This window comes from Schistocerca serialis, chromosome 4, assembly GCF_023864345.2.
Source record: "Schistocerca serialis cubense isolate TAMUIC-IGC-003099 chromosome 4, iqSchSeri2.2, whole genome shotgun sequence".
Lineage (NCBI taxonomy): Eukaryota > Metazoa > Arthropoda > Insecta > Orthoptera > Acrididae > Schistocerca > Schistocerca serialis.
Genome location: NC_064641.1, coordinates 550,644,875 through 550,664,615, shown reverse-complemented (window position 1 = coordinate 550,664,615; position 19,741 = coordinate 550,644,875). Strand labels below are relative to the sequence as shown.

Sequence of the window (19,741 nt, the reverse complement as noted above, 5' to 3'; positions counted from 1 at the left end):
AACGTCAGATATCGTTAGTATTGACAACGAATGAAAATACATTAAAAATCAAAATTATTATCCACCAGCAGATAGGTGTTCTCATGATAGAGCTTGATAATACATAATTAAATCTTAAGTGCCCGGCCAGGATTCGATCCCATTCACGCGTAATATGTGAAGGTGTTGAGGAATCTGCAGTTTTGAACAAACAACAAATTGTAGCCGAGCTGTATTGCCACGAAGGGATCAAATTCCGCGTTAAGGGCGGTCTGAGTTGCATTCCCAGTTTAGAACCAATTTTATCGACATACAGAAGCTCAAATAAAAGATGGAATAAGTGTCCTGTGACCATACATAGCGTTTGTGTCGTCACTTGAAATAAATAACTAGTATAAGAAAGGTTACTGGTGATAGAGTTTCTACATGTCGCCACTCCAGACTTTATTGTGGTTCAACCTACCGCCTACTTGGTAAAGAAGGAATATCATCTTTAATGTGAATTTTCAGACCACGCAGCCATTATATCTCCTCACTTGGTGTAGCCAGGAGAGAATGGAATCTGTCTCTCCCTATCTAAACTCATTGACGGAAGTGGGAATCGAACCCAGACCAGAGGTATAACAACCTACCATCCGTCCAACAGACCACGAAATCCTCTTCTCTGCGAGTCATTTTTCTATCGTAACGCAGTTGCGCCACACTGGATGAGAATTCTGACACACAGGCTCCCTGTAGTAATTTGCAGCATGTTCAGTTAATTCATTTACTTGGTTGACCGAATCACCATGAACTAGCTGCCTCGGCTACCCAGTGCATACATTCGACTATTTTGTAATCACAGAAATAAAATCACGTAACTGCCACCTACACACAACTGCCAACAGTGTAGGATGCAGAAGTTTAAATAGGAAGTGTTCCTTTCCACTTGAGCTATTCTATTGCGCTATCTGTTACTAGAAAACGTCGTTCAGTCCAAAAGAAAAGCTGTAACTGTTTGTCTCTCAGAAGTCAAGACCTGGCCATATGCATAATCTGACAGTGCTGTGGAATCCAAAAGTTCTGGAGGAATAGTTACCGAGCTCTGGAGCTGCTGTAGCTACGTGTCAGCTTGTAGCATAGATAAGATGTCGCGAGTTCGAATACATTCAGTGCTACATTTTTTAAAACGCAATTCTGCTCTCTGCTGAAGGTATCAATCTAATGGAACTTTGAACATAATTCCCTTCACTTCTCAACCCAAAGTAGTCGCATGTGGAAAAAGGGCTAACTACTGTGACATTTTGTTCTATTCAGGTTTAATAGACAGCAGGCAGCAGATGCATCTCGAAGATGTGCAGGGAGAGCGCATCGTGCCATAATATGTCAGAAAAGTATTTTCTATATTAGCCGTCGTGTGGTAGTGATATTTTATTCTTCTTCAAACTTTGTTTGACAGCTTTAACTCAGAACAAGTTTTCTACATGCATGTAATCAATAAACTGCATGTGCATTGTCAGACTGTCATAGGTAACATCTGAGAATTCGCATATATCGTTGATGATTAATTTCTCTCTCATGTTTACTATTGTTTTAACAACACTAAAGGAAACCTTACGAAAATTGTGCACTGTATTATAAGAAATGAAATAAAACTAACCATGGTAACCTTACGACGAAAGTATCTGTAAACAAGCATGCCTCTATCGACACGAATTAGTAAAATACTACTCACTTAGATTTTGATTGGGTCTGTGTTTAATTGGTATGCTGTGTCATACTCAAGAGGTATGCAAATGTGGCATTTCATAAATATAGTTACGTATTCCTAGAAACCCAAAATTCGCTTGTCAGCAGCAGAAAGAGGCCTTACCTGTTGTGCAGCATTGTAAGTTTTTCAACATTGCACTATGAGCTGAAAGCATTTTCTTGCGATTTCCTTATTGATGTTTGATCTGACTGCTTGTAGCTCTTTCACAGAAGGGATAAAAACATTACAGTCAGTGAGACCGGAACTGCGAACCGTGACAGACGCTTTTTCACAGCTCAGCACGTTACCACAGAGCTGGCGAGGAGGTATGGCTCTTAGCTTCCTATTACGAGGGCAATAGTAACTAGAACTCGTAAACCGCTATTTGAATGTCGAGATTAGTTGCGGTTTCCACCTGCAACGACTTTCCTGGGCTGGAAACCGTAAATTTTCAATCTTTTGTTACCCTGCAAGCGTTAATACCTCGGATTATTCAATGGAAATGACAGGTAAAATCAAGTGAACTTTGAGGCTTAATTCCGTGCACACCAGGAAGTAACTCGTCGATCACAGAGTTGCCAAACATACGTTGCCTTGTTGCCAAATCTCAGTTACAGTACCAGCAGGAGGAAGACGAACCGATGTGATCCTACAGCGGTCTGGGAAGTGACCATAGCTGGTGTCTCCAAGTCACGACTGCTACGGCCTGGAATACGTAATGCGTCTGATTCGCTTTCTGTAACTAGGTTTAGGGACTGGAGCGTAGTTACTAATAATACTCAGAACTGACTGCAAACTGAGCATCATAAATCAGTAACTCTCATTGTTGTTTTTATATTTCTTTCGTAAGTGTACTCAAAACTAAGAAAGTCATTCACAGGCGTTTTCGTGCCTCGCCGATAGTCGAGCACAACATACAAATAAAAATAAAAAAGAATGTGTGTGTGTGTGTGTGTGTGTGTTTGTGTGTGAGAGAGAGAGAGAGAGAAATAAAAAGCAATGAGAGAGAGTGTAAAAAATTGTTGTAAAGAAATTGAATCAAGGTATTTAAAGAAATCTTTCATTAAAATGACACGTTCCATATCATTACGAAATGTCGTATTCATGATCTATGGAACAAGAGTTAATCTAATGTAATCTAATCTAATCTAATCACATCTTATTGATGATTAGCCATGAAGAGTCATGAATTACCGAAATTTTGGCCAATACCAGTAACCAAATCTAAACTTGAAAATAAAAGACGACAATTTTTGTAATAAACCGTGACTCCTATCAAGACCCTTTCGTCCCTGTTATCGAACCACGAAAGATGTCTGATATACCTCCATTCTGAAGTAACAAAGTGTGCATGCATTTAAAGATGAAGTGCATGATGTGAAGTTCTGTGACGGAGATACGAACCCAACACGTAATCCGATTGTTAACTAAGAAAAATCAAATGTTACGTATCGGTTTTTCTTACGAGCCGCTAGGTGTCTGAATCTAAAATAAGGATACAAACTTTTGTGCCTAAGCGACAATCGAACTGCACACCTACCGTGCATCCACGAATATAGCTTAAGTTTCAGTTGCTTACTCATGAACAGTAAGATGTGTGCGTGTTTGACCAGAAATAACGACACCTGTTGCCATTGTTGGAAACACATGAACAGACATTGAAATTGCGCGTTAATTTTCACTAGCAGGTGGGTGTGCACTTGATAAAGCTAGGAATGAAATTATGAATATTTTTGTACTGGTTCAGGTTTCAGACCCACATACTTACCTTTGGAGGAGACCTAGAGAAGATTGCAGTCTTGGGAAAAGGAACGAAATGACTGAACTATACTGTTCCGAGAGATTCAGATCCTCGAAAGAGGAGATACGAATTCGAATCACAGTCCAGCACCAAATTTTTAAACGTCTCTAGTTCAATCAAGTACAAGTAAAATAAGAGCCCTGTCCCTTTAAACGGCTATCGGTTCATCAAATAAAATAAAATTTTCTAATGTAAGTAAGCTTACTGGCGACTGTATTTCTGTTTACCATGACTTCCGCTGTGTCATTTCCCAACGTAAACCGGCTCTGCCCAGTTGGTAATGAAGGAACGTGATGTTTAATGCGGATTCTGGATTATAACGTCTTTCTCTTGAGGTTACCAGAGGTAAAATAAATCTGTTTGTGCCTCTTAAAAGTAAATGCCTGAACCCACGCATTGCACCTGTGATAGCTCGTTCCACATTCCATTGTGGCCACATTACCCAGCCCCAAGAGTGTGCTGTAACGGATGATGTGCTTAGCTTACAAAATTAGTCACGGTGGAAAAAATGCGAGTATATTAAATGGTCGAGTACAAGCAAGCTTCTGACGCAGAGATTATGCTATTCTCATGTCATCAGGATGTAAAGACTCTTCTAGGCATCATAGGCTGGATGTGAAGCCATTTTGATTTTTCACAAATTCAGCAAATTTCTTAGTTCGAGAAAATCCACTGGGAAGTGTGAAGTTGCCGGATAATTCGATTATTACTGTTATTATTACTATCATTTTATTCAAACCGCTGCTGGAACACGACCGTAGTCTTCAGGTAAAACGCGAGACCAGCTAATATGACGTCTGGCGACCGAAAGCACATATCGACAAAATATTTATCGCCCCTTTCCTCTCGGTGCTGAAGCTATGAGTGTAATTCAAGCGAATCTACAATATCATATTAGCTGGTCTCGCGTTTTACCTCAAGACTACGGTCGTAGTCAAGAGTTATGTACTAAGACTGGAGTCAAGACTTCCTCTGGGAAGTGCCGTAGTCTACATGTTGCTAGATCGAGCATATTGCCAGACATAGAATTCTGAGAGGAGCACGACTGTATTGTCCACCTTACGTGAACTACTCGGCGGTCAATTTTTTGGTCTGAGACTGTATCTACAACACATATTGCACGCTGAAGACCCAGAAGAATTAAAAAAAAAGTAGTTTATGAGAGCAACGTTAACCATAGCGTTCGAAGTATTCATAGTATTGTATACGTGTGTGTAAACGCCTTCCAATGACCACTCAAGAAAGACAAGGATACACAGTCTAGCTCCAATATTATAAATATGCTTCAGTTTGTGGGTGAACTCAGACTTAGGTTGATAATAATTGTGGAAATTTAGCAGCACTGTACCCATTGGTGTTAAACTCGTTTTCAACCAAAGATTCCCACAGCTACAAGGATACTACTTGTGATACCTCTTAGACAAAATACTTAAGCAGTGTTATCAGACGAAAAGATCAACCTGACACAAACTGTGGGAAGTTTGTTTTACAACCTTCGTACCTGGATATTCAGCTTTTTCCTATTTGAGATATCTGTGATTGTTGCTGCTTAAGACGATTTAAGCAGAAACTAAATTCCCTCAGCTTCGACAATGTTTAAAGAAATCGTCTTATTGGCACTAAATCGTGGTTTGTGAATTGTTTACCGGCCGTACTCTGCCGTATTTTGCCGGTTGGAAGGCAAAAGCTTACTGACAAATTTCACACAGAAATTACTGTTACAGTGTACTTATGGAGCCAAATGAGTGAATTGCGTATTTTCCGGTGAGAAAGAGCACTGGCAAACAGTCTTCACTACATTAGGTTATTTAAACTGGTGTCACTCTGAGCTAGAATTTATAGTCAGCGACTAAGTGTAAGGTCAACGTTTCGGATGCGAGTTTTGCGACTGTGAAATACTTTCCTACATTATAGAAGCGAATATTAAATTTGAACTAATATTGCGAAAATTTTGTACTTGGGCAGCTTAGAATGAAAATACTTCTGTTTATTTCAAAGGGAAACAATAGATTTTCTAAAACACTGTCTGTCATACACAACTTGAAACAGGTCATGTCGACCAAATCATGTGGAAGAACTAACAGCAACGTATATCGGAAGGCAGTAAGATCTCTTGCCTTTTGGTTTGTCAGTACTCGATAGCCATTTCTAGGCGAAAGTAAGTGAAGAACGGCATTGCGTTTTTGTTACCAAGTAACGTCTTCGTCAATTACTTTAGTTTTAAAGTAATCTACGAGTAATTGCTGGTGTTTGATATTAACATGAAAAGGATTCCGTAGACAGGGAAAGAACCTGTTCATGGGAAACTACATCTATAGTGACCAAAAGGCATTAAATGATGTTCAAGCACTTGTGTTACAGCAGCGGTATGAATAAAATGATATTAATAATAACAGTAATAATCGAATTATCCGGCAACTTCACACTTCCCAGTGGATTTTCTCGAACTAAGAAATTTGCTGAATTTGTGAAAAATCAAAATGGCTTCACATCCAGCCTATGATGCCTAGAAGAGTCTTTACATCCTGATGACATGAGAATAGCATAATCTCTGCGTCAGAAGCTTGCTTCTACTCGACCATTTAATAGACTCGCATTTTTTCCACCGTGACTAATTTTGTAAGCTAAGCACATCATCCGTTACAGCACACTCTTGGGGCTGGGTAATGTGGCCACAATGGAATGTGGAACGAGCTATCACAGGTGCAATGCGTGGGTTCAGGCATTTACTTTTAAGAGGCACAAACAGATTTATTTTACCTCTGGTAACCTCAAGAGAAAGACGTTATAATCCAGAATCCGCATTAAACATCACGTTCCTTCATTACCAACTGGGCAGAGCCGGTTTACGTTGGGAAATGACACAGCGGAAGTCATGGTAAACAGAAATACAGTCGCCAGTAAGCTTACTTACATTAGAAAATTTTATTTTATTTGATGAACCGATAGCCGTTTAAAGGGACAGGGCTCTTATTTTACTTGTACTTGATTGAACTAGAGACGTTTAAAAATTTGGTGCTGGACTGTGATTCGAATTCGTATCTCCTCTTTCGAGGATCTGAATCTCTCGGAACAGTATAGTTCAGTCATTTCGTTCCTTTTCCCAAGACTGCAATCTTCTCTAGGTCTCCTCCAAAGGTAAGTATGTGGGTCTGAAACCTGAACCAGTACAAAAATATTCATAATTTCATTCCTAGCTTTATCAAGTGCACACCCACCTGCTAGTGAAAATTAACGCGCAATTTCAATGTCTGTTCATGTGTTTCCAACAATGGCAACAGGTGTCGTTATTTCTGGTCAAACACGCACACATCTTACTGTTCATGAGTAAGCAACTGAAACTTAAGCTATATTCGTGGATGCACGGTAGGTGTGCAGTTCGATTGTCGCTTAGGCACAAAAGTTTGTATCCTTATTTTAGATTCAGACACCTAGCGGCTCGTAAGAAAAACCGATACGTAACATTTGATTTTTCTTAGTTAACAATCGGATTACGTGTTGGGTTCGTATCTCCGTCACAGAACTTCACATCATGCACTTCATCTTTAAATGCATGCACACTTTGTTACTTCAGAATGGAGGTATATCAGACATCTTTCGTGGTTCGATAACAGGGACGAAACGGTCTTGATAGGAGTCACGGTTTATTACAAAAATTGTCGTCTTTTATTTTCAAGTTTAGATTTGGTTACTGGTATTGGCCAAAATTTCGGTAATTCGTGACTCTTCATGGCTAATCATCAATAAGATGTGATTAGATTAGATTAGATTACATTAGATTAACTCTTGTTCCATAGATCATGAATACGACATTTCGTAATGATATGGAACGTGTCATTTTAATGAAAGATTTCTTTAAATACCTTGATTCAATTTCTTTACAACAATTTTTTACACTCTCTCTCATTGCTTTTTATTTCTCTCTCTCTCTCTCTCACACACAAACACACACACACACACACACACACATTCTTTTTTATTTTTATTTGTATGTTGTGCTCGACTATCGGCGAGGCACGAAAACGCCTGTGAATGACTTTCTTAGTTTTGAGTACACTTACGAAAGAAATATAAAAACAACAATGAGAGTTACTGATTTATGATGCTCAGTTTGCAGTCAGTTCTGAGTATTATTAGTAACTACGCTCCAGTCCCTAAACCTAGTTACAGAAAGCGAATCAGACGCATTACGTATTCCAGGCCGTAGCAGTCGTGACTTGGAGACACCAGCTATGGTCACTTCCCAGACCGCTGTAGGATCACATCGGTTCGTCTTCCTCCTGCTGGTACTGTAACTGAGATTTGGCAACAAGGCAACGTATGTTTGGCAACTCTGTGATCGACGAGTTACTTCCTGGTGTGCACGGAATTAAGCCTCAAAGTTCACTTGATTTTACCTGTCATTTCCATTGAATAATCCGAGGTATTAACGCTTGCAGGGTAACAAAAGATTGAAAATTTACGGTTTCCAGCCCAGGAAAGTCGTTGCAGGTGGAAACCGCAACTAATCTCGACATTCAAATAGCGGTTTACGAGTTCTAGTTACTATTGCCCTCGTAATAGGAAGCTAAGAGCCATACCTCCTCGCCAGCTCTGTGGTAACGTGCTGAGCTGTGAAAAAGCGTCTGTCACGGTTCGCAGTTCCGGTCTCACTGACTGTAATGTTTTTATCCCTTCTGTGAAAGAGCTACAAGCAGTCAGATCAAACATCAATAAGGAAATCGCAAGAAAATGCTTTCAGCTCATAGTGCAATGTTGAAAAACTTACAATGCTGCACAACAGGTAAGGCCTCTTTCTGCTGCTGACAAGCGAATTTTGGGTTTCTAGGAATACGTAACTATATTTATGAAATGCCACATTTGCATACCTCTTGAGTATGACACAGCATACCAATTAAACACAGACCCAATCAAAATCTAAGTGAGTAGTATTTTACTAATTCGTGTCGATAGAGGCATGCTTGTTTACAGATACTTTCGTCGTAAGGTTACCATGGTTAGTTTTATTTCATTTCTTATAATACAGTGCACAATTTTCGTAAGGTTTCCTTTAGTGTTGTTAAAACAATAGTAAACATGAGAGAGAAATTAATCATCAACGATATATGCGAATTCTCAGATGTTACCTATGACAGTCTGACAATGCACATGCAGTTTATTGATTACATGCATGTAGAAAACTTGTTCTGAGTTAAAGCTGTCAAACAAAGTTTGAAGAAGAATAAAATATCACTACCACACGACGGCTAATATAGAAAATACTTTTCTGACATATTATGGCACGATGCGCTCTCCCTGCACATCTTCGAGATGCATCTGCTGCCTGCTGTCTATTAAACCTGAATAGAACAAAATGTCACAGTAGTTAGCCCTTTTTCCACATGCGACTACTTTGGGTTGAGAAGTGAAGGGAATTATGTTCAAAGTTCCATTAGATTGATACCTTCAGCAGAGAGCAGAATTGCGTTTTAAAAAATGTAGCACTGAATGTATTCGAACTCGCGACATCTTATCTATGCTACAAGCTGACACGTAGCTACAGCAGCTCCAGAGCTCGGTAACTATTCCTCCAGAACTTTTGGATTCCACAGCACTGTCAGATTATGCATATGGCCAGGTCTTGACTTCTGAGAGACAAACAGTTACAGCTTTTCTTTTGGACTGAACGACGTTTTCTAGTAACAGATAGCGCAATAGAATAGCTCAAGTGGAAAGGAACACTTCCTATTTAAACTTCTGCATCCTACACTGTTGGCAGTTGTGTGTAGGTGGCAGTTACGTGATTTTATTTCTGTGATTACAAAATAGTCGAATGTATGCACTGGGTAGCCGAGGCAGCTAGTTCATGGTGATTCGGTCAACCAAGTAAATGAATTAACTGAACATGCTGCAAATTACTACAGGGAGCCTGTGTGTCAGAATTCTCATCCAGTGTGGCGCAACTGCGTTACGATAGAAAAATGACTCGCAGAGAAGAGGATTTCGTGGTCTGTTGGACGGATGGTAGGTTGTTATACCTCTGGTCTGGGTTCGATTCCCACTTCCGTCAATGAGTTTAGATAGGGAGAGACAGATTCCATTCTCTCCTGGCTACACCAAGTGAGGAGATATAATGGCTGCGTGGTCTGAAAATTCACATTAAAGATGATATTCCTTCTTTACCAAGTAGGCGGTAGGTTGAACCACAATAAAGTCTGGAGTGGCGACATGTAGAAACTCTATCACCAGTAACCTTTCTTATACTAGTTATTTATTTCAAGTGACGACACAAACGCTATGTATGGTCACAGGACACTTATTCCATCTTTTATTTGAGCTTCTGTATGTCGATAAAATTGGTTCTAAACTGGGAATGCAACTCAGACCGCCCTTAACGCGGAATTTGATCCCTTCGTGGCAATACAGCTCGGCTACAATTTGTTGTTTGTTCAAAACTGCAGATTCCTCAACAACTTCACATATTACGCGTGAATGGGATCGAATCCTGGCCGGGCACTTAAGATTTAATTATGTATTATCAAGCTCTATCATGAGAACACCTATCTGCTGGTGGATAATAATTTTGATTTTTAATGTATTTTCATTCGTTGTCAATACTAACGATATCTGACGTTATTAACTCCCAGTGAGACACAGAACTATTTGCGAGATGACTGTAAGTTCAAGATGCTATTCTGAGCAGCTGGTGGAGAAAAATTCGGTAGCTGACGTCTCTTTGTGTGTAGTCAACAACGATATGTGTGGGGCTCTATTCCCAGTGAGCGCTGAACTCTTCGTCATATTATTTCAGTTCGTCGTGTCATTTAATGTTCATACATATTCTCAACTAGCTGCTCGTGAATAACTTTAATTTTTAATGTCATTTTGTGTTAAATAGTTCAAATGGTTCAAATGGCTCTGAGCACTATGGGACTTAACTTCTAAGGTCATCAGTCCCCTAGAACTTAGAACTACTTAAACCTAACTAACCTAAGGACATCACTCACATCCATGCCCGAGGCAGGATTCGAACCTGCGACCGTAGCGGTCACGCGGTTCCAGACTGAAGCGCCTAGAACCGCACGGCCACACCGGCCGGCCCCCACCATCTGGTATCAATGCATTACCCTATCATCCATTATATATAATCATTTTCATAGTACACTTGATATTATAGATGAGTAGGACACAAGACAGGACATAGATAATGTCCGTTTGACGTCAACAGTGTGTAACATTTTACTTTTTTTGAATAGGACAATGTTCCTCTCCAATAAGTTTTAGATTAGTTACAATAAGCTTACGCTGCAAGAGAATTCGCTTGTATTTTTCAATATGTGTTCTGTTGTCGTTTGAAGGCCTTCCATAACATCGGCAACGTCGTGCAACTCCACCGAGGGCTGTCTGGAGTAGGGTGGAGATAGCAATGTGAAAGTTGCGAGCTGTCGAAGACGATCTTCATATTCCTAATGCGATTAGGACATCGTATACTCTTGACGACGTTTAGCACCTGTGCAGTCAGTCACCCAATTTCAGAATTCATTTTGAGTAATCCTGCTAAATTCCCTAAATATTGTCTTTTTATATTGATGAGTAATATGGATAGTCGTCACGTTCATGTGCCGTCTACAACGCAAATTTATTGTTACTATCCTAGGAACTAACCTGCAATACGTTTTGTATTTCATAATCGGAACTATCTGCATTAATCGTCATCAGAGCAATGTCAGGGAACAGAATGCAGCAGTGCCTTGCTACCTACTTGAGGACCTGCTTGAGTCGTGTTCTAAGGAAAGGGTAGTTGCTGGTTCACATTATATTACACTAGCGAGAAGTACCGACTTTTCCTTTTCTCTGCAAACATCCAGAACTAAATTCAGTAACTAAATGCTAAGAATATATTTGCATTGTGCCAACTCAAAGATCAATAGATATGGATATAGATATAGATACAGATTTTTCTATTTAAAGCCATTCTCGTTCTGCGTTGGAATAAACATCATTCATTATTTGCTTGTTCTTGTTACGATTGTTATTGTCATTCTCTCACTCGCAAGAGTTTTCGCATTCCTATTTGGTATCGATGCACATGAAGAGTGGCTATGAAAGAAGGGAATACTGAATGTTACGTCATGCAGAATACACTCATTTACTTCGGCTCCTCGTGATCTACGCTACAGGAGAAGTGAGATACATAAAGTTGACAGTGTGAGGACAGACCTGGTAGCACAACTGTGCAACTACACAGTGTTACCAGATAAAATGGTGCTGCGGAATCGACAGTGTAGTACGGACTTTGCCACAGTAGCAGACAGCTGGTAATTTAGGACCATGACCGTGGATTACACTTTAGTCAGTGCTGGTTAGAGTGCTGCAACTGTAAATGGAAGGCTTTGTTTGATAGTCTTATGCTGATGCTGTCTGAATAAATTATGCCATTGGATACAAAGCGGTTTAGTTTTGAGACCTAACCCACGAGGGGGGAAGGCACAATGGTCTGCTTCAGGAATTCCAAGCAATAAAACACAAAAAACAACCCAGGAAGGGAGACATGCATTTGGAATCTGTTCATCGTTACGGGGTCAAACAAGAGGGTAACATTACTGAAACAATGATCGGGCTACTTAGTATATAAAAGAGCATACAGATTTCAAGGAGGAAACGTATGAAGACGCAGACTTCCTCGTTATCAATATGTGCGGCATATCTTTCGTGTTAACGAAAGTAAATTCCCGCTTTACCTCTTCTTACGTGTCAAATGAAATGAATGCCATGAGGAATAGAGTATGTGTTGACTGCGTCTCTTCTTGCTTCCATCCTTACCAACATATTTCTTCATTCTCGTGGTAATCATGACATTCTATGTGTATGCTGCAAAAGATTGCAAGTGGACAAATTCGACATCGAGGTGCAAAGCGTTATATTCAATTCGAATAAGCTTCCGGTGTATTTTTACTTCGTTTGTATTTTTAGATGATTATGAACGTTACGGAAAATTATCTCATATGCTTTATGTTGAATGAGAAACATTGAATGATCCGTTTTGCTTTCCCTACGTTGAAATGATATAATGTCGGCGTCAACAGCCTTCTTCCACGCCGGAAGCTGAAACTTGTATCATTCTGGATTAATGATAATTTAATGTCTCATATGTATACATAGCCCAGAAGGCGACGTCAGAAACCATCAGGGGAGAACGCCGCATAAAAACCAAACGTGCGCGCGCGTCTCCACTCTGAAGAACCGTATCGGAGAATCACGGCAAGCATTTCGCTGAAGAGCTGCCTCGTCAGAGAGCCTAGAAATGGCAGCGTCGAAGCAAGTATTTGTCAACACTCTGATAGTGCATTTACTTCCGGGTGTAGGTCGGCGTTACCTCGCTAAATTCACTTGACATTCGTTTTCCACATCGAAGACTCGTACGATATAATCCACTGCAAGATCACACAATTAGAAAGTATATTTAATTTCTGGACTCCAAGAACGGCGTTCTTCACATAAGTAACACCTGTTTGTGTGTGCATTCGGGAGGACGACGGTGCAATCCCGCGCCCGGCCATCCTGATTTAGGTTTTCAATGATTTCCCTAAATCGCTTCAGGCAAATGCCGGGATGGTTCCTTAGGAAGGGCACGGCCGATTTCCTTCCCCATCCTTCCCTAATCCGAGCTTGTGCTCCGTCTCTAATGACATCGTTGTCGACGGGACGTTAAAACAGTAATCTCCACCTCCTCTGTTCGTGTGTTTAAGGTTGCGTTTTGAGGCTCAGGCAACATCGCAGTGACTATATTCCGCCTCTGGCCGCCAGTGTGTCGTTAGCTCAGAGGTTGCCTTGTGCGTTGCAGTGCTTGTACTATAAGACATAGCAGTTCGAATCACGGTAGAAGCCGCTGAGTACAACCTTTTATTTTCCATTTTAATTAATGGAGTTGCAAACTGCTAGTAAAAATTTCTTATGCGAAATCTGAAGAATGCCTTTAAACATCAATCTTCGTCCGATTTCGACTTAGTAAATTAAGTTAATATCATGGATTTCTGCTTTGCGAATTCCAAGGTGCTTCACTGTAAAATAGACCCTGAAAAGATTCAAACCGACTGTCAACGATATAAATTTGAGCTTTGTTCGTCATATAGGTCTAACATGTCAGAAGGTTGTTTATGAAGTGCACATGTTCATTAATGTAGTTCCCTTCTTCTAAATTTTTGCAATAGCATTTAACTGTAGACGTTTTCTAACACCGGCGTTAGCAATTCCTTTCCGTTCTCTGAAACCTTCAAAACGACAAATTTTTCTGGTTTAAATCTGATGACCTTAACTATCACTCCCGATCAACAATAAATACTTCATGAACCCATACATGGAACTCCAAATGTGCAGTGTTCCTGCACTGCTACAGAGCATGCATTGCAAGGTATTCACACAGTTTATCGCATAGACTTACCATAAGGAATGAAACAAGAACTGTAATACACTTTACACCACAGACGCTCACTCTGGCTTGACGAAAACATCCAAACATTGACCAAAAGTTGCACAAATAATTGAGTTTGAAAGGAAAAGAAACGAGGTATGAAGCATTTATAAATTCATCGAATGTAGTGAGGTGGTTTAATTTCGTCCCAGTCTATAAAATTAATTTCGGGCCATACTCAGCTCTTGCCGATTAATGTAATATAATACCCGCCTACTAATCAGGGCGTCTGTCTCCGTTGCTTTTGAGCGTGAATGGAAATTGTAGAAATTTTCTGTGGAGCAACATTTAATAATAAAGCGTTTTAAATCATCAAAAGCGATGAGCGGCAGCAGGCGCTTTCGATAAAGAACGGGGGAGTGCAGCGCCGCTGCTGTCGCCACGGCCGCTGCCAGTAGCCAGCAAATGGATCCCGGAGCTTTGCCGCATACGGTGTCCAGAGGAGGACAGTCTGCAGGAAATCTGCCGCAAAATCGTTACTGGATAAAATTTTGATATCGGTGTGTCACAAAGCGAAATAGATTGAATCTGCGCTACCATTACATTCACGTCTTCAGCATTCAGACAGAAGAGGCTATAAAAATATTTTATGCCAGCTGCTCTCGATCCACTGACATTAAGAACAGAAACAACGCACGCTACCGCTAGACCACAGGCGTAATCAGACTAGAGTTTCTCTATCATGGGACAAGTTTTCCTCCAGGAAGTGCCGCAGTCTACAGTGTTGCCAGATTGTGCAGATAACCGGACTTAGAGAATTAGCGAGTTGGCCAGTTTTTTTGTCCCATGTCGCGATCGGCGCGGACTTAGCCTCTGAAGCGGCCGGCCGCCGGTCAAGTTTTATGTCAAAGAGTGTACATAGATGATCTGAAGATGCCAATTTAAATTGCTGAAACTAATCGTCTATAATTCTGTTTAGTACGATGTGTACAAATAAGACTCCACTAGCAAGAAGACCACATTTTTCATTTTAAATTGAACACTGATGATGTAAGCAGCCTGGTAGTTGAGAGTAGCGAGATGTATAGTAAAATGTGAGCAACGATGTGAATTAAAAAATCTCCTTGGATTTCCAGCGATTAAAATTCCACGAGCTTCAGACCGAGCTCTCTCTGGTCATTGCTGCTGCGGGAACGATGAAAGCGGAACTAAGACATTACCATATTTGTCGAAGAAGCGATCAACAGTAACGTTACAGTGAGCGAACGTGGCAATGCACCGATCAGCCAAAACATTATGACCACTGCCCACCGCAGCGCCTTGTTGCGCTGCGCACACGTGATGCGGTAACGAAGGTATATAAGCGGAGCAGACACGATCGGGGGATCAGCCTAGCGTAGATATGGGCTGAAAATATGGAAATTCATTGAGATAAGAGACTTTGACAAAGGGAAGATTACTATTACGTAGATCCTGTGAACAAGTATCTCGAAAACGGGTCGAATGTTCAGGTGCTGCTGTCATGAGCATCTACGGATAGATGTAGAAGGACAGTGGACCTACTATTAGGTGCTAAATGGCTGGACATCCACGGTCTCCAAGAAAGTGGTCTCGGAGGCTTGTCTGCTCTGTAAAGTAAGATAAATGGTGATGTGAGGCATCTCTGCCGAAAGAGCACAATGCTCGTACACACATGAGTGTTTCAGAGCACACCGTCCATCGTACATTGTTGTACATATAGCGCTGCAGCCGACCACCCACACGTATTCACATGTTGACCCAACGAATTTGTCAGTCACGATTGTGCTGGCTACGGAATCATCGGAATTCGACCGTTGATCAGTGGAAACTTGTTGTCTCTTCGGGTGAACTGCATTTTCGCTACACTAGGTAGCTGGTCGTCGTCACAAACGCCGTCAGCGAGGCGACCCGAAATGTTCAGCGCGCCACTGACGCAGGCTGTTGGGAGAAATATTATACTGTGTGAGACATTCTCATGAGCATGCTTGTGACCTGTAGTAGTAATCGAAGATATGCCTCGAGGGCGATGTTATCTTTCAGCAGCATAATTGTCCGTATCTCGGAAACGTGCTACAGTGAATGGAGGAGCATTAAACTGAACTCTCGTTGCTGTTTTGGTGACCAAACTCGCCTGACGTAAATACTATGAAACCCATCTGGGGCGCTATCAGGCGCGATCATAGCATACGCAAATCAGTGACCCTTTATTTATGGGAATTGCATGACCTGTGAGTAGACATCTAATGCCACATATCTCCACAAACCTACCAACAAACTGTCGTATCCCTACACGTAGAATCAGTGATGAATTTCTTTCCAAAGACGTACAAACAAGCTATTAAGCAGTTGGTCATAATATTTTGACAAGTGTATATCGGCGAGGCTACGGCGACGCGAAAATCGTTTACCACTATACAATGGCCAAGGGGTGGTCGGTCTAAAGCTCGTACGATTTTAACCACCTGACGCTGCGGGAAGCCCAAATAGTTTTTAATAAAGTAAGGAATGTGATATTTGCTCCAGGAGACGCTGCGTCTGTATCCTGCAATACCAAATCCGCCGGTGAGCACCGAGGAAGACATTCAGCTGGAAGGAACTGGGTACGTGATACCACGTGACAGCCTCGTGCTCGTGTCCCTCATCCTGCTCCACCGCCGGCCGGACAACTTCCCCGATCCTGACAAGTTCGATCCGGGCCGCTTCCTCGAAGGGGGCAGCGCTCGCTCGCTACCACCCGGCAGCTACCTGCCGTTCGGCGCCGGCTCCCGCAAGTGCGTTGGCGGCCGCTATGCCTTCCTGGAAATGAAGACAGTGCTCGCGGCCGTCCTCCGTCGGTTCCGGGTATTTCCCGGTTCCAGTAGGGAGGAGCTGGAACAGGTGGAGCTCTCCGTAAGTGGGTCGCCAGTCACTGGGTTCCGTATCATCTGCATCCCCCGGAGCGACCAACCAGCGAATTCTGTTCCACACGCTGTAAATACATGACATTGTGTCATACAGAATGCTGTGTACAGTAACAATAATTACAAGTGATATCTGGCTTTCTCGGCATAATCTAAATGCGAAATCTTCTCGGGTGATCATACTAGTGGTGGAGTCGCCTTATCGCAACGTTTCGCTAAGTTTCGTAACCATCGTCTTTGCTTGAAGATGATAGGTACGAAACACATCGAAAAGTTGCGAGAAGGCGACGCCACCGCCCGGCTAATCACCGGAGAAGATTTCATAATAACAATGATTATGATGTGGGGATATGAGCTAATTCTGTCACACTGCATTATGGAATCCGATTTAAAGTAGTTGGCATCTGACAGCTGGTGGACTGGACTGTTACCGCCAGCGCCGGCCGGGGTGGTCGAGCGGTTCTAGGCGCTACAGTCTGGAACCGCGCGACTACTACGGTCGCAGGTTCGAATCCTGCCTCGGGTATGGATGTGTGTGATGTCCTTAGGTTAGTTAGATTTTTAGGGGACTGATGCTCAGAAGCTGAGTCCCATAGTGCTCAGAGCCATTTTATTACGGCCAGTAATACACCGATACGTGGTTGGTACGGTAGGCTCCTACTACACAGCCACTTCAAATGCGCAAAGACTTGTGTCTTCCAGTACTGAAGCAGGAAACGTTTTGGGAAACGAAAATAACATCTAATTTTTTTTAAATATAGCTCCGGCCATAAGTAACTTATGAACAGATTTTGACATACCTAGAGGCACTATAACGATCTATACCATATGCAACTTTTTACGTAATTTTTATAAGACATCGAGGCTTAGACTTCCTACCTGAGTTGACAGAAGCGCAAAAATAAATACTGTTTCACGAATCTTATAAATAGCAAATGGAAAACGCTACGCAACTTCGTAAAATCTGTTGGTGAACGAGGTAGGTTTGTAATCAATCAAAACAAAGTAAGTCAGTGAGTTCAATAGTTTTACATGTACGTCCTGGAAAGTTTCAAATTGTCTCCCGGTCGGTAAAATTTCATTCGTTTCGAAAAAAGTAATTTACCCCTTTTCCTAATCGACACTAAACACAAATTTATGACATGGTTAGACGCACTATGGAGAACCATATGTGAATTTTAAAATTTTTGACGCGATTTTTGTAGTAGATTTTAAAGTAGTTTTCGATCAGCGCAAAGAGCGGAGAACACTGATGACAGTAGACAGATAGTAACTGTCGCGATAGCGCTCTAACTTCCTGCCACCAGCTTCAGATGCTACCTAATTTAAATAAGGCTATAGTATCTACTATACCTTTAAATCGTTTCGAAAATGTTTAGTTATTTTACTTAAGTTCATACTTGATTCATTAGTAATTCTTCTTCGAACACTGTACACAGCATATACGTCTGTAATGACATTCAGGGCACATATAATATGTCTTGTTAAGAAAAATTCCTTTACATAAGTCACTTTCAGGAACTTGCTTCATAAATATTGCGGGAATTGAAAGTATTATTAATGTGCGGTTTTCATAGAATGGATTGGTAGTTAGAGGCTCTTATTTTTAGGCAGTAAACAGATTTTAATAGTACTTATAATAACTATGTATATTTGTTTAGACGGAACAATGCCTATTAAAGTAAACAAACTAAAAGTAGGGCAAATCAGACTGTCGGTGGTGTCTGTTGCAGGATCGTTTGCGAGATGTCGTATTTGGAAGGTTCCCACATTGACTCTGGTGCCATAGCTGTGGTAGCACACACTAAAATTCTGATCAGTAACGAGACAATTGATCATGACAAATGAGCACCGGCAGTGTCAACACACGATTCCCCTTTAGTATGGAACGACTGCTGCACGAGCATTTCAACAGAGATGTCCGAGCAGGTTGCAGTAATACGTCGTTGCATATCATCGGGTGTGGTTGGTACGTTCTTATAGATTGCAACTTTCAGTTTTCTTCACAGATCCCGAGATCGGGCTGGCTAAGGCACTAGCTCTCTGCGTCTAATACAACGATTTGGAAGTAATTCGTGAAGACATGCTATAGTACCACGTGCACTAATGGATGGGCAGCTATAATGTTGGTACCGGAAGTAGCTCCTAGTCCGCAAAGGAACATGTTCTAGTATCCGAGGCCGTGCTGGGTAGCCGAGCGGTCTAAGGCGTCTTGTCACGTTCCGCACTGCTTCCCCCGTCGGAGGTTCCAATCCTTCCTCGGGCATGGATGTGTGTGCCGTCATTAGCGTAAGTTAGTTTAAGTTAAATTAAGTAGTGTGTAAGCTTAGGGACCGATGACCTCAGCCGTTTGGTCCCATAAGACCTTACCACAAATATCCATTTTCTAGCATCTGTGGAAGACGGCCTGTTAGGAGGCTGCGATAGCTGTGCGCTTTCTGTGCTCCGTCCGTGAAAAATGGGCATATTAGCTAATGGGCCACTATTCCCCAACACGCATTTACACTGATGTTCCATCTGACGAAGGCAATGGGTATTGTCAACAGACCAATAATGTATGTTTCGGCAGTTTACATGGCCATGATTGGAAAATGTGGCTTCATCACTTAACAAGATATGTGGCACATCTGAAGTATTCTCTCTTAATGCCCATGTACGGAAGTTAACACGATTATCATAACTGTTCCCATGCAGCTTTTAATCAACTGCAGCAGCAGCAATAACATTCATTTCTCCTTCTTCTGTTGTCACTTGTTTCCTTCTATTACGTAGTCTAGGTGTTACACTGCCACTTTCACATAACTGGTTGAAGAAGTTGCTAAATAATTCCGAGATGGGTGACTTCTACTGGAATATCTTGCCACCTACAACTTACAAGAACGAACTGCATTCTTCTTACGCTCTCCGTGCGCTATAAGCAT

The 19,741-nt window shown here is 41.5% G+C and overlaps 1 protein-coding gene across 1 annotated transcript in view; it reads left to right on the top strand.

The window, feature by feature from the left end:
- LOC126474604 (cytochrome P450 4C1-like) overlaps nucleotides 1–16,902 on the top strand; it is a 179,295-nt gene extending 162,393 nt beyond the window's left edge. Inside the window, exon 5 of the mRNA XM_050102080.1 lies at nucleotides 16,444–16,902. Within this exon, the coding sequence (XP_049958037.1) occupies nucleotides 16,444–16,902 (459 nt within the window). The remainder of the gene's footprint in view (nucleotides 1–16,443) is intronic.
- The last annotated feature ends 2,839 nt before the right edge of the window (nucleotides 16,903–19,741 follow it).